Here is a 26,996-nt window from a genome sequence, read left to right as displayed (position 1 = left end):
CTTTGCAGCAACATCCTGACTGGTTATGAGTGGGGCCAGATAGCATTTGACATCTGACACCATGTTGGAAGGATTGGTTCAGTTCTGACTCAAAAGAAAGATAGCTAATTATTGAGTCATCAATTCTGCTTCCTACAGTATCCAAGGTTTCCTTGGAGGTCTCCTTTCCAAGTCTTGACAAGATCCAACACTCATTAATCCATGCAATGGAATGCGATTTTCATAGGCTCATAGAAATGAAGGGCTGGAAGGGACCAGTGATGAAGTCCAGTCTCCTGTGCTATGGCAGGATCAAATAAACCTAGATCAGCCTGGACAGGTGTTTGTTCAACCCCTTTTTAAAAACTCTGATGGGGATTCCACAACCACCCTTGGAAGTCTAATCCAGAGCTTCACTACCCCTATAGTTAGAAAGATTTTCCTAATATTTGCCCTAAATCTCCCTGGCTGCTGATTAATCTCATTACTTACCTTCAGTGGACATGGAGAACAATTGATCACCATCCTCTTTACAGCAGCCCTTGACATATTTGAAGACTTGTTATCGGGTCTCTCCTCAGTCTTCTTTCCTCAAAACAAAACATGCCCAGTTTTTTTTTTTAACCTTTCCTCATAGGTCAGGTTTTTTAAACATTTTTTTTGTTGCTCTCCTCTGGACTCTCTCCAATTTGCCAACATCTTTTCTAAAGTGTGGCACCCAGAACTGGACACAATATTCCAGCTGAGGCCTGATTAGTGTCGAGGAGAGTGGGACACTTACCTCCCGTGTCTTACTTATGACATTCCTGTTAATAAACCCCAGTACGTTGTTAGCCTTTTTTTGCAGTTGCATCACATTGTTGACGCATATTCCGTTTGTGATGCACTATAATGTAATGTATAAGAAATTGCAAAGGGGAATCATATTTGGCTCATATTTTCAAAAGCGACTAGTGATTCTTTGGGTGCTTCAGTTTTGGGTGCCCAGTATGAGTCACCCACCCTCTGAAAATCAGGCCCCTTTAAGGTATCTCAGATTAAGCACCTGGAACTACTAATTACTTTCCCTTTATAAGCAGAAACAATGGGTCCTGGTCCATGGCTAGGGCTTCTAGGCACTATGGTAACACAAATGATAAATACAATAAATAAAATGTGTCTACAGTCCAACACCCATTTATGCCACTCAGAAAGGGATGTCCTTTTTAGTAAATATAGCATGTTCTGGCATTCAAAGAGTTAATCTGCTGCCATCTAGTGGACTGTGAATAACTTGCAAGCTGCCTTTATAACTGCCCTATGGAAAGCAGTTTGTGTATTAAGGAAAGACTTTTAAAGTTCTTAATAAATGTAATACTCTGTCAAATTGTCCATGTTACACATTTTTAATAATTCTCTAGACAATAAAGGTTTTTACCCAGAGAGTCAACCAGAATTAAATTACTTTATAACAGATTTTCCCCCCAAGGATACTTCTTACGTAATGCAGTAAGTGCATGCTGTTCCGACAGCTTTCAGAGAGAACAAGGGCTTTTGTATTGAAATATAGAAAGGCAACATGATTAATTAGTTTCTCATTATTTTTCTTTTATTGTATATTGCTAGGGATTTTTTTTTTCCTGAAAGAAACTAACAGAAGAAGACTTCCAAAGCTTACCCACTTGGTCAGTTTGGTTGTGTAAGCGCTAGAAACTTTTATTACAAAAATACTTCTGAGAAGTACAGTCTGTCCTGTAGCTGCTGCACTGCAATGCCTAGCAACCTGATCTCAGAGGACAGTCATGTGAACAACTGAACTGTTTGTTTGCTCCATGTTGAACTATTTGTCACTGGACATTTTGTCTCAAAAGCTTTAATATTTAATTAGATCCGGCCTCACTCACTGTTGTTACAGTTTTGCAGCTATCTCTGCTCTCCCCAAATGTTGCAGTTTGTTTTCCTGCAGTGCAGGGGTAGTCTGTCAGGGGGAGCGAACTGTGTTTCTGCGGCAGATGTGACTCTTTTATTCCAATTGATTTTCAGTTAATAACTTTTAACCTCCTGAACCAATGAGTCTGCTGCATGGTTTATGCATCAAGGAGCAGAGCTGCTATATGGCAGGATGAAAAGTACAGCTGTTGCATGTGTATGGAGCAAATTGCGCCATGGTAACTGTTAAAGAACTAATCAGAGACATGGAAAAACATTCCAAAACCCTCTCTACCTTCTAGAAATATGCCACTACCACCACCAAAGGCTTTTTCAGTGTCAACAGCTAAGGAGATTTATAACTCACTAAAATTCTCTGGGGAACAAAGAATTGGGAGATTGAGCAACACCTCATCTATCCACATGGCAGTTATTTATATAAGGAAGCAAGCAATAATAACATTAACAGCAGTCCTCACTTGCCTTCATTCTCCAAGTCCTACACCAAGAGGGCTTTCACTTTGCTCAGTCAAGGAGTTAAGATTATTTGCTATGACTTTTTTTATAGAGTACCCCAAATATTCCAAGGCACAAGGTACCAGGCACAGCCCTGTCTCAAAGGAGTTCCAGTCTCACTTGTAGACGTAAGACAACAGACGGTAACAAACAAAAGGGTGGGGGGAGGTGGCAAGAGTTACAACAAGATAATGTGGTTAAATCTATCGTAGGCGCTCAAATGTCTGAGCACACTCAAGCTTTAATCTTCACAGGAGTCTCGTTCCCAATTTACAACTGGGAACTGAGGCACAGAGCAGCTAAGTGACTTGCCCAGTGTCACGCAGGAAGTCTGTGGAAGAGCAGGGACATGAAGCCAGTTTTCCATGTCCTAGGCTAGTGCCAGAACTGTTGGACCATCCTTCTTCCCCTTACTCAGTTGCTCCTGGATAGCTCTGAGTTTGAGTGTTGTTTTCTTTCCTAACACAATTTGTGAAGGCAGCACAGGGGAAGTGAGTTTTTAGGAAGGATTTGAATGGTGAGGGTGGTTGCTTAGCTCAGTAACTCCACATCAACCACTGCTTTTTAGTAGCAGGCCCTCGCCCAGATTCCTTAGTGGTTACTGGTGAATTGCGTGCACATACATGGCAGTTCCTCTTGTGGGAAGGAACATTGGCTTAGTGGATAGTCACTGGCACTGCTGGCCTATGATGCAAGAGTTTGCAGGTTGCTTGTGAAACTGTGGCTTTCTGCCATGCAATAGTGCATAGCATCATCGAACACAGTTTTGAATTTTTTGGAGAAGAGTCCAATTTTCTTGAAGAGATTTAGCAGCCAGCAAGGGGTAAACTCTCCCCCTCTCCTCCCCCCCCCCCCCAGCTGAGGAGGACTAGGGAAGGCAGAGAGGCGTGGATTTCATTCAGAGCTAATTGGGGAAGTGTAGTATCAGGGTTGAAATCATGTGGGATGTAATCTGATACAAATAAAAAAGAATAGGACAGCAGCATGATTCATGTATACAGCCACAATAAATGATTAAAAGGCAATGGACCAAAGCTTGAAAACATCCAAAACATGTATTGGCCGACAGCAGGCAGGGGTCGAGAGCAGGAGGCCATGATACCCTCTCTCCGTTGCCAGCCCAGATTGCATCTCTGCACACATCAGGGTACTAGAGGACCAAAAGCCCATTAATCTACTATGGACCATGCCCTCTGATGTTCCTCGGGACTGGGCTGGGCAATTGCCAACTCATCACCTACCTATCTATTCAGTTATTCCCTCTCCCTTTTCCCACACCTCCCCAAACAGCCAGTCAACCCCCAGCCCCATAAAACAACTCTCCATGTCTAGAACTGATGCCCTCAACCGGGGTGCCTATGAAAGGTGCTACAACGTGGTGTTGCTGGGTGCCATGTGCTCCCAAAATCTTCTGGTGGGAGGCTTGCCAGTGGCGCCAACTCTCATAATTTTGAGTCTCATGACACAATTAGTTTCTAGAGTCATGTGATTACGTGAGACTCCCAGCTTTCACTTGAAGGAACAAGTAAAGTTTTAGCCCTTATGCTTTCGGAGAAAAGCTTGAAAACATGATCCAAGTGCACTCTGAAGGCTCAGAACCCAAAAGGCAAAGAACAAGACCTTGGAATTATAATTTTTCAAAACTGCATGAATTTTAAGCCAATCTCCTGATTTTTTGAGGCCTCTCTCATAACTGTGGCATTGAACTTACCCAGCACAACCATGGGAAGAACTATCCTCTTCTAATAAAAAAAAAACAGCCACAGAACCTTTATTGTCCACACAGAGAGGAGATTTTTTGTTTACAGAATCAGCTGAAAGACCCCTAAGGAAAGCGTTAAGTCTGCTCCTTATCAGGGAAGAGGAGGTAGTAACACATGACACAAAGAAAGCAGAGCTATTTAATACCTATTTTGCTTCAGTCTTCACTCAAAGATTTAATTGTGACTGGCTGCATAACACAAATTAATATTAACAAAGGGGGAAGGAACACAAGCCAGAATAGGAAAGAACAGGTTAGAAAATATTTAGATAAGTTAGAAGTATTCAATTCAGCAGGGTACTTAAAGAACTTGAAGCAACCTTGGAACCATTAGTGATTATCTTCAAGAACTCATGGACGACAGGTGAGGTCACAGAAGACTGGAGAAGGGTAAACATAGTATGTCTTCAAAAAAGAGGAACTAAGAGGACATGGGGCATTTGGAATCAGTCAGCCTAGCTTAGATACTTGGAAAGATACTGGAACAAATTATTATACAATCAATTTGTAAGCACATATAGGATAATAGGGTCTAAGAGCCAGCATGGATTTGTCAATAACAAATCATGCCAACTCAGCCTAATTTCCTCCTTTGACAGGGTTACTGGCCTAGTGGATAGGCAGGAAGCAGTACATGGGACTTATCTTGAGTAAAGCTTTTGACACTGTACTACATGATATTCTCATAATCAAGCTAATGAGATCTAGATGAAATTACTATAAAGTGGGCTCACAACTAGTTGAAAAAACATACTCAAAGAGTAATCATCAATGGTTTGCTGTCAAACTGGGAGGACATATCTAGTGGGGTCCTGCAGGGCTCTGTCCTTAGTTTGGTACTAGTCAACATTTTCATTAATGAATTGTATATTGGAATGGTGCATAGGCTTATACAATTTGTAGATGACACCAAACTGGGAAGGGTTGTTAGTACTGTGCAGAACAGAGTTAGAATTCAAAAAGACCTTGATAAATTGGAGAGTTGGTCTGAAATCAACAAGACGAAATTCAGTAAAGATAAGTGAAAATTATACTACACTGAGGAAGGAAAAATCAACATACAATTACAAAATGAGGAATAACTGGCTAGCCAGAAAAGGATCTAGGTGTTATAGTGGATTATAAATTGAATAGGAGCCAACAATGAATGCAGTTGCAAAAAAGACTAATATTCTGGGTTGTATTAACAGAAGTCTCATATGTAAAGACATGGGAGGGAATTGTCTCACTCTACTCACCGATGAGGCCTCAGCTGGGGTATTGTCTCATTTTGGGCACCACACTTTAAGAAGGATGTGGACACACTCGAGAGAGTCCAGAGGAGAGCTACAAAAATGGCCTAAGGTTAGAAAAACCTAATTTATGAGGAAAGGTTACAAAAATGGGGTATGTTTAGTCTTGAGAAAAGAAAACTGCAGGGAGACCTGATAACAGTCTTCAAATATGGTAAGGGATGTTATAAAGAGGATGGTGATCAACTGTCCTCCAGGTCCACTTGTAGGGGAAAAACAACAAGTTCCATTTTGCTTAGGCACTTTGCCATTTTATTTGCAAGGAGTTGTTTGTCCATCATGTTGGTGACCTTCTTCTTGAGACAATTGACGCCTTTTTCTCTCTAAGGCGGGAAAGAGCAAGGGTCACATAGCCTGTGTTCTGCCTAGTAACAGGAGAGCGTAAAAGACTGCTGCACCCAAGAGGAAAAGCTGTCCTTCCTGGTGGCAGCGCAGTACATGTCCCAGCCAAGACTTCAAGGGTTCTACTGAAGACCATAAGAAGAAGATCCAAAACTCCATAGTTCCAGCTATCAGTTCCTGATTGATTCCTATCTTACCTGTATCCAAAACTCCTGTGTCTTCACCTTGGTGTCCTGATGTATTCCATCTGTGATGTCCTCTGTCATGGGTCCATTCCTCTGAACCTGGTGTAATATGCTGTGTACCTCTGTACCTTACCTGTACCAAATTCCCCTTTGTCCTTATGGGTTTGGGATCTTTACTTTATGCCAGTTTGTTGTGCCAACATGTACCCGTATGCTAGGGGTCCTATAAGTCACTGTTTCCTGTTTGAGTCACTGTTTAATAAACCAGTTTCCTTTATAGTTAATCCTGACCCTAATTTTCTCTCCGTTGATAGATGAGGTTTGGGGAACAAGTCTAATGGGTAGAGACTCTGAGGTGTGGAACCTAGAGCACATCCAGTTAATCATAGGAAAGATCTGAGTTCCTGGTTAACACACTGAAGGTAGGACAATAAGCAATCATATTAATCTGCAGCAAGGGAGATTTAGGTTAGATATTAGGAAAATCTTTCTGACTAGTTAAGGATAGTTAAGAACTGGAACAGATTACCAAGGGAGGTTGTGGAATCCTGGTCACTGGAGGCTTTTAAGAACAGGTTAGGCAAACACCTGTCAGGGATGGTTCAGGAATATTTAGTCATGCCTCAGCACACGGGGGATGGACTACATAACCTCTTGAGGTCCCTTCTAGCTTTACTTTTCTAAGACTCTGTAATAAACTACATGGATACTACCTTAGGGATCTGAGTCTGTGGTTCCAAGGTGCCTATGTCTCAGATTTGAAATGCATAGACCATAAAGCCATGACCTTGATATGATATAAAATCGGAAATATTTTGGGCAAACTATTTCTTCTTGCTGATGCTCTCCACAGAACTAGTCAGAAAAGAAAGAATCTTGCTTGTCTCTATTAACACTCAGTCTGTAGGGGAATCTGATAAAGATATCACATTTAACATCATCCAAGGTAAACTTTATAAAGATATCAAATTTACATATATAGCAGAGTCTGGCTTCACATTTAATTGGCATACACTTTTATATATAGCTCATTTTTAAAGTAAGGCCTTTAAAATGCAATTTGGCCAAGTAACTTGTGTAGAGCTGGAATCATGTGTAGTCTCATAGCAACTTTAGTGACAAAAGCAGCACAACTTGTAATATGACCTATGTGTATGCTTAGATTTATGGTGTATTAATTATTTTAATAGCACTTAATGACAGTGTCAAAATTCTTTTTCCAACTTTTTTTATTTAAGGGAAAAGCTGTTATGTCACAATCTCATGCCTCTTCTAATTGGATAAGCATTTTCTTTGTCCTTGAAACAGCAAAGTAGAATGTGTACCCAAGGAGCGAGAGAATGAGAAAGCATCTGCCTTTGCATTTGGCAGGTCTGAATTAAAAAAATCTCACTGGCGTGCTATAATTTTTTGAATTCTGACCAGCACCCCCCTCCTCAGATTCCAATATGCAGTTCTAAATGTCAAGATAGGCCCATTTAAAAAAAATCCTTTTGGAACAACGCACAGAACATCAGTGACCTGCATACAACAGAACGCAGGCCGTGATCCAGCAAAGCACTTAAGTGTAGTAGTCTACTTAAGTCAATGAAATCACTAAAGTATCTGCTTAACTTTATCATGTGCTTTGCTGGATTGGGGCCTATGTCTATTTCTAGTCAGAGAAACAAAACGAGTGCTGAATACACACAAAACATTTCTGCCAGTTTTGTTTTTTAAAAGTACCACCTAAACTACACTGGATGGCTCAGAGTTACTTTATTTAGAAGATGCTTCATTGTGTCAAATATTTAATGGAGAGGTTATGATGCCCTGCCTTCAGAATGTCAGTGCATTAAAATGGAGCACTGCAGAGATTGTTAAAATTCCAGATGATAATGAAGCCAAACATAAAGCTATTAGGTGTTTTAATAACATGTGAAAAATGTACTACTACACACCTGTTACACAGATATGAGGTCAAGAAAAAGAAAAGACATACATGAGCTTTGGCTACTCTACTGCTTCTTACAGGTACCGGTGTACTGCATTAGCAGCCACCCTTTGGACTCTGGTGCATAGTTATGACTTGTTCTCCTTTCCCATTATATCAATTTGTAGAACTACTCTACAGACTCGGGGGCGGGAGGGAGGTGGTTTTTGAAATGCAGGTATTTATACTCAGGACAATGTTTCCCACCACACTTCTTGATTAAAATTAACACTTTGCCTGGTTGTAACCTGCTTAAACCTCGCATTTTCTGCACGTATTTCAACCTGGCAAGACACGATAATCTTTCTTCACAAATGCAGACCTTGTCATAGTTATTAATGCCTTTGTCGCCTCCATAGTATCTTACTGCAATGAGCTCCACTGATCACTTGGAAACTTCAGGTACTAAGTGGCATTTCTCACAATGAGAATGACACTATTGTGCCATAGTTTTATTTACAGGTGCAACTGAAGGGGCTGGTTTTAATCTGGGAGGTCCTAAATGGTTTGTCCTCACTACTTAGGGACTCTGCCCCTCTCCATGTCCAATCACAACAAGTGTGATCAGTAGAAGCACTTAGACTAATAGTCTGCAGTTTTAAGTGGGAGGGAATTTGGGTGCAAGCTGTTAATTGGAGTGAGTCCTCTATACTTAAATTCACTCCCCAAGTTGGTTAGAAAGGGCCCAGATGTATTGACTCTGTTGCTATGCTGCGTGGTTCACCATTTACATTGGCTTTTCCCTGTGCTGCAAAGGTCTTGAGGTTTCTGAATGACAGAAGAGTCTCTTTTTGGGGGGGATGGAGATTCAGAGTCAATCAACTGGCTCTGAGTCAGTAGGTTAACTGTTTAATTTGTTGTGTAATTATGTATTACAGTTCAGCATGCATTTAGGTTTCAATTGGCCTATTTTATACATTTTCTTATAACCTATAATTCAACACTGCATAGTTTCACCGCATGTCAAAAGTAACCACACTCCAGTAGCTTACTCTTTAAAGAGATTTCTTTACCATTAACTTTGTTACGGTAGACACAGCCTGGACACTGTTAGAGTGACAAGGACTATTTCCTTAATTACTGTACACTGATAATAGCATTTACTCTGGCAGCTCCAGTGCTATTCAATCAAGCGAGATCCAATACAAAAAAGCTGATTTGCCAAAAAAGAGATTAGCATAAGTGCCTACAGTCACATTCTATTTTTGAAGTTAAAGCTACTATCTCTGTGAGCATTTCTTGTGGGAACTTTATGAAGATAAAATGGATTACTCTCATCTGAGATATTTGAGGAGAATTATACTGAATCTCAATTTTTAGACTAATTGCATTTTTATAGAAAAATAATGAAAACAAACACTGTAAAATAAAGAATTGGTCCAATCTGGGTTTCAAAGTGCTAAGGAGCATAGGAAAGGCATATTTATTATCTTATGTGGACACGAATATTCGTCTATTGTGGTGAATTCTGCACTCCCCAATTTTGTACTGCTGGACTTAGTCATCAGCTGATCTTCTGGTGACTAAAGTTGTTGCTTTTTACCATTAAATGCCATTATTTGCAGAAGATCTCATACTCGCTGGAAATGCAGACTTCAGCATTATGTACATTTGTAAGCAGAAGGTTAAGCAGGACATTTAAATGGTGAACTAAAATGAGATCAAGGCTTAAAACCAAATTGCAATGGGGTATGAGAGAGGTGGTAAGTGGACATTAATCACCAAACAGATTTAATCAGGTTTTAAGCACTCTTGGGGAAAACACCCAAGACTCACTCACCTAGGGTCTGATCCTACCAACACTTATGCATGAGAATAACTTTACTCATGGGAGTAGTCCCACTAATATTAACAGTGTTTAAAAAGATCCGGACCGTATTCTGCTTTAGCTAAAATAGCAACCAGACAATAATTTTGTCCTAAGGGGATTTGAGAGTATGAGTAGTTGTAATCTCACTCAAATCGTCACCCTGTGCATGATAACACACATGTGGCCAGGGAGCATAAAGATCCATTTTTCCATGTTCTATCCCTTGCCACAGTCTATTACTCTGACATCAGGATCACAGACAATCAGTTATTGCCAAAGATGGGCCTGCTAAAACCATGGAGCTAGTGCCTTCTCATGGGACTGAGCTCATTGTTTCAGGGACACATTTAGCAATCATAAATCCTGGCTTAGAACACTAGCCCATCTCTACTCTTATTTCAGCACTTGCACAATGGACTTAAACTACTGGTACTACTAAAATAAAAATTCCAAGTGGATAGCAACATTTCCACAGATATACAATTCATTGTCACAAGGCAGTTTTATTAGATACTTCACCATTTAACTCTACTCCCCCAAATACAAAACCATACAACCCCCAAACTCCAGCCCATGGCAAGTTTAATGCCCTCTTTGGGATTGTCTCAAACAGTAGTAAAACAGATCCAACAACCAGGGTGAGTGCAAGATGATCTAGTCTTGGCTGGAGGAGGGGAGAGGGCAGTGAGGGGAGAAGAGGTAGAAGTGGGGAGGTGGGAAATGGGGCAGATATCCATCCATTGTTTATATTTTCAAGGAGTAGCAAAATGAAAAATTCTACAACCCCTTAATTCTGATTGTAGAAGAGGGACAGTGATGTAACTGTTCTCAGGGAACAATATTCTTATTTTATGGAAGGAGGTGAGCCAAGATACTTAAGCTCTAGAGAACCTTTAACACAGGAAGCTATTTATCATAACAAGCTTGGTTGATACTGCTCCCATACTGAACCAATTAGATTAGCCTATTTCGTCATACTTCATAACCTGGGATGATAGGTTTCCAAGCATGGTACAGTGCAGTAATTGAATTTTGATCAAACACACATGGCTCATAACCCTGTATGTGAAACTTTCAGAACAGTTCACAGCTTTTAAATATCCAGTCAACATGTTGCCAAAAGTACAGGATGTACTTGATGCAAGTGGGAAGGAGGAGAGAGAGTGTGCTATAACTTGGTACAGCTGTAAAACAAACATTTTTTATTCTGATTCTGTTCCTACTTTTGCAAAGGAGCTGGGAGAAAGACAGCGAATGTCAAGTCAGTCACTTTTCTTCCCAGCCCCCATACTTCCCAGATATACACTTACATTGCCACATGCTTTTAAATTCAAGATACTGTATTAGATACTAGGAATCGTCTGTTAGCATGATGTTCATTGCTCATGCTTATTTAACAAAATAACTGAAAAGTAGTGCACATCATCCTCTTAATAGGGCTACAATGGATGAGATCATGAAATGACAGCCCTAAAAGATAAAGATTCCTCCTTTCCCCGGCTTCTGCTATTGCCATACAGTGGGGTAGTCCTGCTCTCTTCAGACTATGCAGGGACAGTCAGTCACACAGACGTTGGTATCAGTCAGGTCCTTAGCAGACAGTGGCTTCCCATTACATGTTTTCCGTATGTCTTCCTCTCAGTAAATGCAAGGGGTTTGAAAGAGGTCTCTAAAGAGAACAGAAAATTGTAACCATTTCATTCCCAACAATTTTTGGTACAAGATGTTTGCCATAAAATATGTCCAAAGCACTGTGAATCTGAACAGCAAAAAGAACATTGTGTGTTTTGGTACTTGTTAAAATAATATGTCTGATAAATACAAGTTACAGCTGCCACCTGGCCTACAACTATCCTAAGCGTGCCAGGGCTTTTTAGAGCAGTGGTTCCCCAACCTACATGTTTCAGTAATAGCACATCACTGCTAACCTCCTTTTCAGATGTGTGCACTCTACCCTGCCAGGGAGCTGGGGCTGCTTCAAACCCCAATTTCATGCAATCCTGTACAACTTAAAGGGATACACTACTGATTCAGCTGAGAGCTTTGTTTATTATGCTGATCCAAATGACCAAAAAAGATTGGGAACCTCCACTTTCATTCTGTGGATTATCCATCTCACAGCCTTCTTACACACCTGTTTTGGAGCACAGGTGGGTAAGAGAGAAAAAGTTACAGCTTCCAAAGGGGAAAATGGTGCTTTCCAGATTTAACCAAAATATGGACCCCACTTTGTCTTGCCTTTGGGTCAGGACCAGGTACAGTGACAGAGTGCAACCACCAATGTAAGCCTTCTAAACGCAGAACAGAATCCAGGAAAAAAATGACTAACAAGCTGTTGCAGAGAAGAGGAGACAGAAAAAGAACTTAGTGTGCCACACGTCAAAACTGGGTCCAAATTTCAGCTCAAGGCAAGGTTAAAAAACAGGCCTGTTATAATCCTCTTAAAGAGAGGATTTATACAGTAATTACAGTAATGGAAACTGATCTTTATAATTCTTATACCAGCTACAGACCCGGTGTGTCGTATGCATCTGCAGAGGCTGCTAGCTACGTTTCTCACAGCCTGCAGATGCAATCTTGAGAACAGACCGTTCAAACCTACAGAGGCAGAACTATCAAAACAGGGCATGGGCATGTCCAAGATCTAATTAGGTTCAGGGGCTAAAGATAAAAAAATCCTAGAAGAAGCTGGGAGTGTGCTATTTTTTTCCTGTTAAGATGGAGAGATGCTGTGCAATATATTTTAATTTCTTGTCCATGGAATTTGTGGAACCAAGTTTTCCTTTCACACCATGTAAACAGGTTTAGAATGCATTTGTTTTTATCTTTCCATTTCCTTTCCTTTGTTACAGCCTGAGGTCCACAGAGACAACACAATGGTAACAGCATCCTGTTCTGGCACAAATTCACCTCACATTCACACTCCTGTTAATCTTTGTTGTGCGAGAAAGAACAGGAGTGCTAAATGTTTGCCTGTGTACTAAAGAGCAGCTTCAGCAGACCTAGGAATTCAACTATGGGGTTTGGTTCCACCTACAGGAAGCAAAAAGAAAAATCATGCTCTCAAGCTTCTGCAGTACCTTATTCCACAGGTCTAGAACCTGAAGCCAGGCTTGTTGCAGTCATCTATCCAGCCCCAGTCCTCCTGACTTCATTTAGGTAAAGGACTCCCTGACTGGATGCCAGGTCATCTCTAATTAATACTAATTAATATAGTTCTGTAGAAGTCCAACTTTTCCAGAGTCCTTCAGAAATTGTGGAAGGAAGTCCACAAGAGACAGGTATTTTTGGCAGCTGACGCATGAATGAATAGGGAGTTATGTACACATAGATGGAAATATGCTTTAAAGTGAAAAAATCCTGATAAAACCTCCTTGAAATATTATGGATCATATTGGTCTTCTAATATCTGGTTAAACATTTGGAAAATACTACAAAGAAAGATAGCAACTTAGGTTTTGTCTACACTGGAACCTGAACAACAAAAGTTTTGTCATTCAGGGGAGTGAAAAACACCCCCCCACCCCAAAAAACAACAAAAAGCACCGGTGCATCAGCTCTCCTGCTGACAAAGCTACCACCGCTTGTTGTGAGTGGAACTTTTTTGTTGGCGGGAGAGCTCTCTCCTGCCGACAAACAGTGGCTACGCCGCATGCCTTTTAGCAGCACGGCTATAGTGGCACAGCTGTGTCATTAAAAAATGCGTAGCGTAGATGTGGCCTTAGAGTTTGGTAGGACTAGAAAGCATCACAGTGTAACAAAGACTGGCTTTGGGGTGGGGGCAGGGAGAACAGCAGCAGTTCCTGACTAAAACCTGATCTAACAAAACACTAAAGCACCCGCTTAGAATTAAGCACTTGCTTTGATGGAATGGGGCCTACGTTACTTTTGTGGTTAACTGCCTCCTGCAACTGCTGGTTGAAAAGAATATATCTAGTACATGACTGCTGATTAAGATACATGCCTTTAGTGAGAGAAAAGAGCTCGTGTAAAAAGCCTAAGTTCACAGGTGCATATAAATATATGATGGACCTTTACAACAATGAAGAGAGTGTAAGAACTCAAAGTTACCAGACTGTACACATGTATCTCAGGGAAAGAACTGTATTACAGCATAGTAGAGAAATATAATCAAATCATGTAATTACAGTCACAATATATGCCTATGAGACAGCAGAAACGTACCATTGCCTGTGCAACCTTATCTTTGACATTTTCCCAATTGAATGTTTAAGCACACAACTGTAATGTTCCCAACATCATTGTGTGTATAGAACAGTGATAGAAATTGCAGCAGAAGCAACAGGAAGGGCAGTGGATCCAGAAATGGGCTAAATGAAGCTAAAAAAACATGAAAAGATGGAACACGTGAGAAGACCGAATACACAGAGCTGGGTAAGCAAATATAACCCAATATACTCTTGAGGAACAAAGGAAACCATAGTTGATGGGGTCACAACAGATGTTTTCCAAAAACTGTGACAGAACATTTAAAACACAAAGATCTTCCTGCAGATCTGAACAGTTTTACTGGCAGGCTACAACAATACACCTTTGGAAACAATAAAACCTAGCATTTTAAGGTTTTATCGGGTACAGAAATCAAAGCAGGGAAGTGATATCTCTGAGTAGTAAGTGGAGAGAGAAAAATGCAGCAGAGTCAACAAAACAGCATCAGGAGACATTAGCTATTTCCCCTGCCATTTAAATCATTGCAGTCCAATAGCAGTCAGAGAGTTTGCTCTTTAAAATGCTTTTAAAACAGTTTTCCTGGAAAACAATGGTATGTGCATATTATGATGATGAGGTATACAGGTTGACGCGCACAACTAATGCAGTCATGTCCTACTCACACACAAAACCATATAACTACACCACAATGTATTCCCTATTTTTATATAAAAATTTAAAATAATTTATATATTTATATACACCCACCTTCTCACTGTACAAATCAATGCAATGTGCCCCAAAGTGACTCCTTTGACTAGGTACTACACTACACTTCAATACTGCTGTAGATAGAAAACCTTACGATAAAGAGAATGAAATAATGACAATGTTTATAGAGAATACATGGTCTTGTGGTCTGACTGGCATTCAGGTAATATGGGTTCAATTCCTGGCTCTGCCATACCTTCAGCAAAGTAGTTGCTTTCTAACCCTAAGTTCCCCATCTGTAAAACAGCAGTAATATTTCACCTCATAGGGCTGCTGAGAGGATAAGTTAATGAACGTCTGTGAAGCAGTCACATACTATGGTGTTGGTGGTTGAGTTGGGGCAGGAAAATAACTATCTAGATACATGATTAGGATTTTTATTGCCTTTCTCTATAGAGAGAGGCAAACCAACTATTGAGGGAAGAGTTCCAATCCTTTGAGAGGATTGTTCTAAAACAGTAAGATCACTCAAAACCAGAGAAACAATAGGGTGAGCAGCTTGACTTATGGGAGGATGCCACGGCATTCAGTAATTCAGAAAATCATTATAAACACTTAGATGCCTAGCACTGCAGATAACTTGTCATGAATTCAGTGGTCTGGATTTACATCTTGCAAAGATGTTTTTACAGTCCTTATGGTAAACATTCAGTGTCTGACTCTAACAGCATGAAAATGCAGACCTCATTACTTCTTTAGTGATCTTGTCATTATCATGTGCCTGCTCAGTTAAGCCTCTCCAATTATTAGTATTGACCACACAGCTGAAGTCTAATCACATGAGGATGCATGTATTGAGCCGCACAAGATGGTTCAAACACAAAATGGTGTGCTGGCAAAAGTTGGAGGAGATATGTAACTAGCTCTTGTGATGTCTGTGACATTGTATGATTAAAATATGACATGCTTCTCATTGTTGCTAACACTGTTATACAAATCTTATACGAAGTATATCATATTAAAGTATCAATGGAAAAGTCACAACCTATCAAATGTGATTATCCTGTTTGTATGTGTGTATCATCTTTGTATCTAAAGTTAAGAATATTGACTATGTACCAGTATTTCAAATGTATTTGCTCCTCGGGTAACACCCACCATGTAGTTTACATCCAGTCTAGCCAGTACATTGTGAATGGACCATTCAAGTTGATGGCCCATTAATGAACACAGTGGGCCATGGAAGAAGCTTATCCATGCCTGGTAGGCCTTCCTGTGCATGTTTTAGTCAGAATATGGGTAATGGCCGTTTCTATGACTCACTGAAGAATGCAAGGGCATGTGACTAGCTCATCTGACTCTGGACTCCATCTTGTGCCTGTACTTTTCCACAAACTGCACTCAGGGCTTTGTTTGGGACAAGGAAGTTCCCTTCACATGGGAGAAGGTATAAGAAACCCTGGAAGCAACTCCATTTTGCCTCTTTCCTGCTCTGATCTCTGGACTGTGGACTTACACTAAAAGGAGCATTCCAATCAATGGAATGAGGAGCGTCCAATCTTTTGGAAGTTACCAGAGACTTTACAAGCCAGCAGTTTATTCCACCATTGCTTCAAACCTGATACAAGAACTCTGCAATGCTTGTATGTATGTGATAAGAAGACAGAAAATACTACATTGACTCTATATAAATCCATGGTACACCCACATCTTGAATACTGCGTGCAGATGTGGTTGCCCCATTTTAAAAAATTATATTGGAATTGGAAAAATTACAGGGCAACAAAAATGATTAGGGGTATGGAATAACTTCCATATGAGGAGAGATTAATAAGACTGGGACTTTCAACTTGGAAAAGAGACTACTAAGGGGGGATATTACAGAGGTCTATAACATCATGACTGGTGTGGAGAAAGTAAATAAATAAGGAAGTGTTATTTACTCCTCAAACACAAGAACTAAGGGTCACCAAATGAAATTAATAGGCAGCAGCTTTAAAACAAACAAAAGGAAGTATTTCTTCACACAACGCACAGTCAATCTGTGGAACTCTGCCAGAGAATGTTGTGAAGGCCAAGACTGTAACAAGGTTCAAAAAAAGAACACGATAAATTCATGGGTGATTGGTCCATCAATGGGTATTAGCAAGGATAGGCAGGGATAGTGTCTCTAGCCTCTGTTTGCCAGAAGCTGAGAATGGGCAACAGGATGGATCACTTGATTATTAACTGTTCTGTTCATTTCCTCTGAAGCAGCTGGCATTGGCCACTGTTGGAAGACAGGATACTGTGCTAGATGGACTTTTAGTCCAGTATGGCTGTTCTTATGTTCCTTTGAACTCTCTCATCTTTCTTTTCTTTTATAAATAAGACTTTAGATATTAGATACTAAAGGACTGGCAACAGTGTGATTGTTGGGTAATATCTGAGTTTTACATTTACCTGGCTATGTGGCTGATCTCTTGGGATTGGAAGAAACCTTTGTTTGATTAAATTGATATTAAATAACCACTCATCATTAAGTCTAGTGTCTGGGTGGTAAAACAAAGGCTGGGATACCTAAGGAAACTGCATTTCTAACTTCTTGTTCACCAAAAGTTTACTTTTGTTACTGGCTTGGTATATCTTATGGAAGAATAACCACCAGTTTGGGGTGGGTCTGCCCCATTTCTCAACAGTTTGTCTTGAATTTGGTATTCTCAGCTGTGACCCACTGAGGCACGGTGACAATGTCAACTTCTGAAAGGCTTCATAAACGCAGCATGTTTTGAAGAGGAATGTGAAGGAGAGGGACACAGTTAGTAAGAAGAAGGGTCAGAGGAAAATAATCTGAAGAGAAGAGAGAAATTAAAGTTGGCCAGAACTTTGAAGGCCTTGCTGTCTAGTCATCCTTGGGTGTAACATCACCACCATACACAGGCTCTTAAGTAGAGGAGAGGGAATATGAAACGGGCGGCAAAATCGCACAATCCTGAGCAGTATGAAAAGGACACAAACAATCACTCCATGTTTTGTTGCAGCTATATGAGGGGGAATAAAGGATGAAAACACTTTCAAGGTGGACAGGCCTAAAATAGTACCTGTTTATGCTGAGTCTCCACACAACGTGCCTCTGTACTGACAGATACTCTTCCCTGCTAAACTTTCTGTTCTTGGGAGTGGTGTAATAAAGACATGTACAAACATTTTATATAAACTGATGGACTTGCCAACATGTCAAATTTTCATTCACCTTAAGTTTTCATGCACAAATCAGCCTCAGCGTCATTTAAAAGACAATAAAATGGAATGTTGCAAGTAGTCTGGACATGCTAAATAACTGTTCTTGAACTGTACCTTTCTTAAAATGTACTCAATATAAATAATTTTTAGCCCAATTCATACATGGTTTACTCTTCTTACATGTGGCATATACTGATAACACCTTGACTGCTTAAAAGTAAGGTCATGTTTACGCATGGTGTTTTTTATACTTATCCTTAATTTAGGTTAAAAGGAAACTAAATAGCTGAAATGACACAAATTTTCTATGAAATAGTGGTCTTTGGAAAATTCATAAATCGCTTTAGAAAACATTGATAAGGAAATACTAAAATAGTTTTGAAGATTGTATATGAATAAAAAATCCAGAAATGTTATGAAATAGGTTATAGTGAAGACAATGTAATGTAGATTTCTGGTCCAAATTAAAACAGTTTTTCTGTAATTAGCTTGTTTCAAATCTACTAAATGGTTAAGGGAATGTTTAAATTAAACAGTATGAAGATATTGACTATCAAACATCAACATTGAAGCTTCTGACTATATCTTTCATGACCTATTTTTGGTAAATCTTTTCCTGACCTGTTTTTGGTAAATCTTGGATGTCACACGGAAGTTTGGTTACAAAGCATTTGGTGAGATGCCAAGGGTATATGTTTCATTAAAATACAAGATGCCTTTGTCAACAAGGACCAAATAAAAGAAGAGCGCTAAGGACTTTATTGCGTAGGTTAGAGGGATCAACCCACATACCTATATTTTATTACATCTTCTATTTAAGTAGTATAAAGAATTTGTTCTTCTGACATATGAATGTAGGTACATTAAAACGTAGGTACATATGTTTTGTAAGAACTGTTTTGAAAAAGATGGAGCATAGATGATGGTTAAAAGAATAATAAAGTTGATATCTGACCATGAAAGTCAACAAGTTTGGGGTTTTTTGAGACTGAAGGTATAATACAGGCAAAATAAACAGGTTTTATTCTAACTTTGATGCATAATGTCTACTGTGCCTGTTGAATGAGGGTGTTCTATTTATGGTATTACACTTTTCTATCCCTTCCCCAGCTGCTGATTATCATTATTAAACTGTGAGCCAAATCAGGCAACCTCACTGAAATTTGTTCTTTACCTTCAAGGAAAACCTCTTTAAATTAATAGGATTGCAAACGATATAAATCCTCACAGATTTTGGACCAATCTTTTTAAAATCAGGCTCTTAAGTCTTTTTTTTCTGACTTTCGAAAAAAATAAAGATGTCCATTTCATAGCTGTTACAGAGGCCTTACAATTCTGGAAACAGTGACATAGGTTTTAGACACAGGGGTGATATCCTAGGCCTCCTGAAATCAATGCCAAAACTCCCACTGACTTCAACGGTGCCAAAATTTCTCTCCAGATACTTTGCCTGAAACCAGAGTAATTTTTATCCCATTAGCTGTTACTAACTCACATTGAAAGATAAAACAATCACAGTGCACGTTATGAATATCTGCATAACTCACAAGTAGCACAGCCTAGAAGTCATGAGCTACGTGTTCACAGAAATGGAGCAGCCACACAGAAGAGACTTGGAAAATGAGTACCTCTGATGTGAAGTCTTGCGCTTGATAACATTTCTCTAATATCTTTACCTGCTTTTTTCAATACACAACATTTAATAGGCAGTTACATAGTTCTAATAAAGTGTCATTAATATAAATCAGTTATCAGGAATTTCAGTGGACTACTGAATCCAATAAATCAAAATGCACCTGTGTATACATGATACTTCCTGCCAGACTTAAGGATACATCTGTGTTTTTCTGAATGTCTCATTGGTAATACTCAGCCTGGTAAGCCTTGCTCCGTAGTAATCTATAATGTAACTAGAGCCATCCGAAGGTCCAACAATCTAGAAAAAAAAACAAGATTTTCCAATATTAATTAAAATGTATACACTGTTTGTGCTAATGTCTCAATTATTGTTAATTTGTCCCTCACAAAATTAACATGTTACAAAGCTTCCCCCCACTCTCTCTGCACCACAAAAATCAGTTCAGATGGCAGAACTAAACCAAGCTGCCTTCAATCCTCCTTTACTGCCTTCTTGATGGACCAGCAGGTATTGCCTTTATCTCCTTCAGAAACACATGGAATTTAACCACCTTCAGGAAAGTTCATGGTGTCCCTGTGCATACAGCTAATTATGAGGGGGTTCTGAGGGAAGAAGGAGAAAGGCAAGTAAAAACCTGCTTCTGAGCAGAAGCACTACATGCCAAAAACCCATACTGAATATTTACAGCCAGGTAAAACTAATAAGCAGCAAATGCTCCATGTTTTGCTTCGACTAGCACTGGGGAAGAAACAGTAGGTTCAGCCCCTAGTATGTCTATGACTGAATGCACCCCTATAGTCACACCCTACACACCACAGTAATAATCTTTGTACAAATTATGCCTTGTAAGGTTGTACCCCTATGTTCACCCCCTTTATAGGACTATGATAAATCTTGTACAAAGCATGCCTTGTGAGTATCATTTGAAAACTCGTAATTTGCTGTTCATTATTGTTCTAGTAAAATATATGTGGCAACGTTGTATGTAAAGCTATAAGATACTACTATATGATGTTACTAAGACATATTCCAAATCTGGAGAGGTCACAATCTGGTTCTCCAGAGACAAAAGGCTAGTGAATGCCTCAGCCAGGTATCAATAAGATCAAATGGGCCTGGTTACGTTGCCTTTCTTTGGCAGGAAAGAGGGTGTGGGTAAAAAAATCTACATCTTCACAAAGGAACAGCTGGGAGTTTCCATCCACACAGACTTTCTATCTACTGAACTTTAGCTGGAGATGACAAAGAAGAGAAGGATCTCTACCCACGGCATCAACAGCACTTGAAGAACAAAGGAAGCAGCATAGGACTGGGGAGGGATCCTAACTGAAAGAGTTTCAGCCAGCAAGACTGTTGGAACTTGTGGTGAGAGAGACCTTTGCTGTGAATTCACTCTAGCTTGTTAAGTTAGCCAGTAGTTGTGTTTTACTTTTATTTTCTTGTAACCAATTCTGACTTTTATGCCTCATTACTTGTAGTCACTTAAAATCTATCTTTCTGTAGTTAATAAGCTTGTTTTACTGTTTTATCTAAACTGGTGTGCTTGGGAAACTCAATTTGAGATAACAAGATTTATGAGTATCATTTTCTATTAATAAAATGATGGAGTTTATATGAGCTTGTATTGTCCAGGAGAGGGCTGGGCAGTACAACACATACATTTCTGGGAGAAAGTCTGTAACGGGGAATTTGCTGGTGTTACTCTGTAGTGTAATTCATGAGTGACTGGCTATAGCACTCATACTCCATAGCTGGGAGTAACTTACATGCTGGAGGCTGTATGTGAGCAGACCAGGAGTGGTAGCTCTCATGGCGAAGCAGTGTAAAAGGCACCCCAGGTTGAAGAATTGAGGGGACACAGCTGTTCATCAGTTCAGATTGTACCCTGGGTAATGTCACACAGGGATCACTAATAACTCACTGGTCAATAATATCATGGTGAAATGGCTATAGCAACCTTGTATGTAAAGTTATGAATATAAGCTGAAATCATGACTGAAGCATGTTTATCAGACAAATCTGGGAAGGGGGTAAACCTGTATCTCAAAGACAAAGGACAAGGTGACACTTCTTACCAGGTGTCATCAAAACTGATGGCCAATCACCTGTCAAGTGGCCAATCTTTGGCAAGGAAGGGGTCAGGAACAAACAGATCTGCATCTTAGCAAACAACAGTGTGAAATCTCTTTCATCAAAGATTCCTTGTCTCTATCCTCACAGCAGGAGTGAAATTTATCTAGGGGTAATCCTCAGGAAAATGCATTTCAAAGGGTGATTGACCTATACAAGTGAGGGCCAAAACCACCCCAAGTTCTCTCTCCCTATTCATCTCTCCTTCACCTAAGATGACAAAAGAAACAGTCTTTTGACTTTGGGAGCAGATCCTAGCCCGAGAATTTGGTCAGCCATGTTACTGGGAGCATGTGTTAACAAGTTAGACTTGGTTCAAGGTAAAATTGTTAAGTTTTAGCACTAGAAAACATTTTATCTTCATTTCTCCTGTAACCATTTCTGACTTTAAGGCCTTATACTTGTACTCTCTCTGTTTGTAGTTAAATAAACTTGTTTTATTCTTTAATCAAATCTAATCCAGTGTTGCATTCAAATTGAACTGTATGGGTAACTCCATTTAAAAGGAAAGAAACCAACAGAACTCCACTAGCCATCACATACAGTCCTCAGCTAAAACCTCTCCAATGCATCATCAGTGATCTACAACCCATCCTGGACAACGATCTCTCACTTTCACAGGCCTTGGGAGGCAGGCCAGTCCTCGCCTACAAACAACCCGCCAACCTGAAGCATATTCTCACCAGCAACGACACACTGCACCATAGTAACTCTAACTCAGGAACCAATCCATGCAACAAACCTCGATGCCAACTCTGCCCACATATCTACACCAGCGACACCATCACAGGACCTAACCAGATCAGCCACACCATCACCGGTTCATTCACCTGCACATCCACCAATGTAATATACACCATCATGTGCCAGCAATACCCTTCTGCTATGTACATTGGCCAAACTGGACAGTCCTTACGTAAAAGGATAAATGGACACAAATCAGATATTAGGAACGGCAATATATAAAAACCTGTAGGAGAACACTTAAATCTCCCTGGACACACAATAGCAGATTTAAAGGTAGCCATCCTGCAGCAAAAAAAACTTCAGGACCAGACTTCAAAGAGAAACTCCTGAGCTTCAGTTCATTTGCAAATTTGACACTCTCAGCTCAGGATTAAACAAAGACTGGAATGGCTCGCCAACTACAAAAGCAGTTTCTCCTCCCTTGGTGTTCACACCTCAACTGCTAGAAGAGGGCCTCATCCTCCCTGATTGAACTAACCTCGTTATCCCTAGCCTGATTCTTGCTTGCATATTTATACCTGCCTTTGGAAGTTTCCACTACATGCATCTGACAAAGTGGGTATTCACCCATGAAAGCTTATGCTCCAATACATCTGTTAGTCTATAAGGTGCCACAGGACTCTTCGCTGCTTTTCCATTTAAAATAGCAAACTACTGGATATTGATCCTCTTAGAGGGGCAATGGACCTAAAATATCTGAACTGTCCAGGAGACGGCTAGACAGTACAGAATACATGTTTTGCGGGAAAAATTGGGACTGGGAGTGTGTTGGGGTTGCCCTATAAGTGGTAACCAATGCTAGTGGAAACCAGAGTGTGACTGGAGTATGCTGGCAGGCTGCAGCTATACACAGACTCTCGGGGTGTGCCCAGCCTGCTGCTGGCTGTTTGTGAGGGGCTCAGGTTGGGAACTACAGCGGCAAAACATCATGAGGCACCCCTGGTTGCAAGGCAGATGGCGACACAGCTCCTCATTGGTCTGGACAGCACACTAGAATGTCATAATGTCATACAAACATGGCAGCTAAAGAACAGTGGTTTAATGTACATATACAACCATCTGATTTAGAATCTTTAACACAGAAGACAATATAAATGACATAGAATGCACATGTGCCTTTGTGGCTACAGTGATGAAGTTAAACAGCAAAAGCTCAGTTGGGCTTTAGTTCAGTCCAATTAGTTTAGCAATAGCTACTAAGGTAATAACTTCAGCATTGCAGGTTTTATTTTTGCAGGTCTGTATTAGAAAAGAATATGCAAGTTTATTCTAAATTTTCTTTACAAATACAGTAGCATGAACCACAGACAAACTGTTCTTTCTTCTCCCATTTGGTCCATACACAATGTTTGAGATGATGGCCCAAAGAAAAAATGTTGCTATCCCATAGGGGAGTAGGAATTGTTTTGGGTGGAAGGAGCCAAGATAAATTAAACAGTGTGGGAAATAAGTGTATGTAAAGGTCTATGATCAACTGGAATAAGTATTCTATCAAATAAAGGTAAGTTATTTTAGCCTATTGTGGCCACAATTTATAGTGGCCTTACAAAACAGGTTGTATGATGATGCGAGGATTTGTGCCTTCCTATTAAGATGTAAAGAAAGTTTACAACTGAAAATACATTCTGTATATTTTAGCACAGGAGAGAGAAGTTACAATATTCTCTTCGGCCAGGATCAAGAGTTAACTACATTTTTGTTCACCTTCCTCCCCAGTGTACATGATTCCATCATTGTGACACTGATGATTTGCCTCAAGAAAGTGTTCATGAGAAAAAGCACATACTGAGGTAAAACTACCAACTGTACAAAAAGCAAAAATTGAACAAAAAAAATGGAGTTTAATTATTCCGGATGGGACTGATTTAAAAAAGATAGTTGGAAATCAAAACAAACAAACAAAAAAACCAAACAAATTCTTCTAAATAGACCCATCCTGGAATAGAGAAACTCTTGCCGCTTTGTGAGGCCACAAGATATCAGTTGAAGGCCTTAATCTTCAGTAATCCTAAAAAGACCCCTCTCAATTAACGTAGGTCATCTTTTTGCAAATACAGATAAAATAGCAACATCAACTTTCTCCTTCTCCACCCTGCAGTCCTTGAAGTAATGGGGTAGGCCAGCAGCCGTTCATATGTAAACTTGCAATTGAATTTTATTGATTTCAAAATATTAAATATAGAAGTTGAACATCACATGCATGTGTACCACAGCGCAAAACACAAAACCCATGTGTTATGCCTTCTTCTTTCTCACTCTTCTACAATCGTCTTGTGTTAGAAACACTGACCAAACTGCTTCTAAGCTCACCTTTTGATTGAAAGGGGGAGGTCTGTTTCTGATGTTTATAGAACACCAGTCACTACAGTATTTCCCTTTCCACTCTGGGGAACGTGCAGAGCACCAACCAGAAGAAGCAAAGCAGAAATGAAAATGGAGCAGGGTAGCCAGACCATGACTGTGGAGATGTATACTTACCACATACTGTTTTGCGAACAGAAGTGCTGGATATAGCCATTTGTTTTAAGTTTTAAAATGGCACACAACATCCAACACATTCTGGTTTGCAAAGCAAACATGTGGTTGGATTCCTGAAGTTTAGGAAATAAATGCACACGCTTTACAAACTACCTGGGACATTTTTAGTGTTTACTATTTGGCATTGTCACTGCCTCTTTTCTCCTGGTCTCCAGTAACTTGCTGTGTTTGTACAAAGAAATACTAACTAGAATCCAGACTTCTGCAGCACCACTGGTCACCATTTCAGAGGCTGGTTAATCTTAATAAGAAACTCTGATAATCTATGGTTTCAGAGTAGCAGCTGTGTTAGTCTGTATTCACAAAAAGAAAAGGAGTACTTGTGGAACCTTAGCGACTAACCAATTTATTTGAGCATGAGCTTTTGTGAGCTACAGCTCACTTCATTGGGTGAATTTCCACTGAATGCATCCGATGAAGTGAGCTGTAGCTCACGAAAGCTTATGCTCAAATAAATTGGGTAGTCTCTAAGGTGCCACAAGTACTCCTTTTCTTTTTTCTGATAATCTATACATGTCAAGGAAAGGAGCAGATTTTTTTCAAAGGTGCCTAAGTGAGTGTGGCGCACAGGTCCCCATTGGCTTTCAGTGGGGCTGTGGCACTTAAGTGCTTTAGAAAATGTCACCCTAGGTAGTTAGGTTTATCCCTGCACCCTCTTGAATGCATTTACACACGTCTTCCTGGTGATGTGTTAAACCAGGGATCCTAAATACAAGCAGTCATAAGATCCTGTGGTATTTACCACTCCAAGCCACATGTGACCTGGCCAAACTACAGTGCTGGACAACTAGATTCTGCTTAAGTTCTCAAGTAGTTTTAATAGGATACATCAGTCTTCACTCTGCCATAACACATATATGCAGTGTTGCTTTGTGTGGTGAAAAAGCTTCCAGGTTACAGCTAGAGGTGGTTGCACTGCAGTGGCTGGAAGAAATATCTAGTTGGCAATTTATTTTAAGATCAAATCTATTTATATTTAAATCTATTTCCTATGATGCACCCTCTGCAACATCATGACTGAGAAATCAGGACCTGGATTTTAATGTGTAAGATAGTCAGAAAATTCTCTTGAAGCCAAAAACAGACTGGCCCCTTTTTTGGACTTTATCAAACTTCTAATAAACAAAAAATTGATTTGTATCCTAGTTTCAAAGTGTCAACTTACCTGCATTGAAATGAGAATGAAATCAATTAGGCTACCAATTCCACAAAACCCTACAGTGCAGAACTTTAACAAACCTAGAAAGGAAAATAAAACTTAATTACAGCCTTAAGCAATTCTCTATAAAGTTTATGGAACTTTACAGTTTCCAGGTGCATAGGCATTTCCCCCATCTGACCCCCCCGGGACATTTTAGCATGTGAGTGAAATTAACACAAGAATCTTTTAATTAATTATCAGAAAGTCTTTAAATTTTCTTTACATTTATGCACCAACCTGTAAAGAAACTTGCTTAGTTTAAAAGATTTAAACACAAAATGAATGTAACAGACATAATTCTGAGAAAAGGAAGAGAATGAACACATTAGTGTCAACTTAAATTACTGAGTTTTTCCTTTCTCTGGCTGGATGCACAGTTAATCTTAAAAGAAAGAACAAAGAAATCTTTGCGCATTGGAGGTCCAAAACTTATTTTAACATGAAACACTTTCTACTGTCTCAAGTTGTAGAACATACTAATTAGACTTTGGAAACAGCTGCTGCATTACATGCTGGGTTTGAATATTGTTCTCATTGCTAGTGTATACAATACTAATGTTTAAGGGGTTGCCAACAATGTAGATACTTTTCTAGGAACTTACAGACATATTCCACTGCATTTAGAATGAATACATGGACATGACTAACAAATGACTGTTTCACTGAGATGATTTTCCATTAAAGGTGAGGCAGAACTGTAATAAAATGTGGAGATACTTAGAGGATGTCTTTAGAAGCAGAAGGTTGCCTTAAATAGTTTATTGAACAGACTTCATTGCATGTGAACACTGTAAAAATTTCAAAAGCATCAAAGTGACTTAAGAAACTTAAACCCCAAGGACTTTCAATAAAGCTTAAGGGGATAAGTTACT

At 39.7% G+C, this 26,996-nt stretch overlaps 1 protein-coding gene across 2 annotated transcripts in view; it reads right to left on the bottom strand.

The window, feature by feature from the left end:
- Positions 1-10,249: 10,249 nt before the first annotated feature.
- The window catches only part of TM2D1 (TM2 domain containing 1), a 34,680-nt gene continuing 17,933 nt past the window's right edge, over positions 10,250-26,996 (bottom strand). The window contains exons 5-8 of one of the 2 annotated variants that reach the window (XR_007357992.2): positions 26,089-26,162; positions 19,666-19,805; positions 13,952-14,107; positions 10,250-11,435 (exon numbers count right to left, since the gene is read on the bottom strand). Coding sequence is in view for 1 of the 2 variants with exons in the window: in XM_048860631.2 (XP_048716588.1) it covers positions 19,695-19,805; positions 26,089-26,162 (185 nt within the window). In the remaining variant the exon portion in view is untranslated. The remainder of the gene's footprint in view (positions 11,436-13,951; positions 14,108-19,665; positions 19,806-26,088; positions 26,163-26,996) is intronic. The other variant, XM_048860631.2, reaches the window with a different exon arrangement.

This window comes from Caretta caretta, chromosome 8 (assembly GCF_965140235.1).
Source record: "Caretta caretta isolate rCarCar2 chromosome 8, rCarCar1.hap1, whole genome shotgun sequence".
NCBI lineage: Eukaryota > Metazoa > Chordata > Testudines > Cheloniidae > Caretta > Caretta caretta.
Note: the sequence above shows the minus strand (reverse complement) of the source record. Positions and strands in the feature narration are given on the sequence as shown.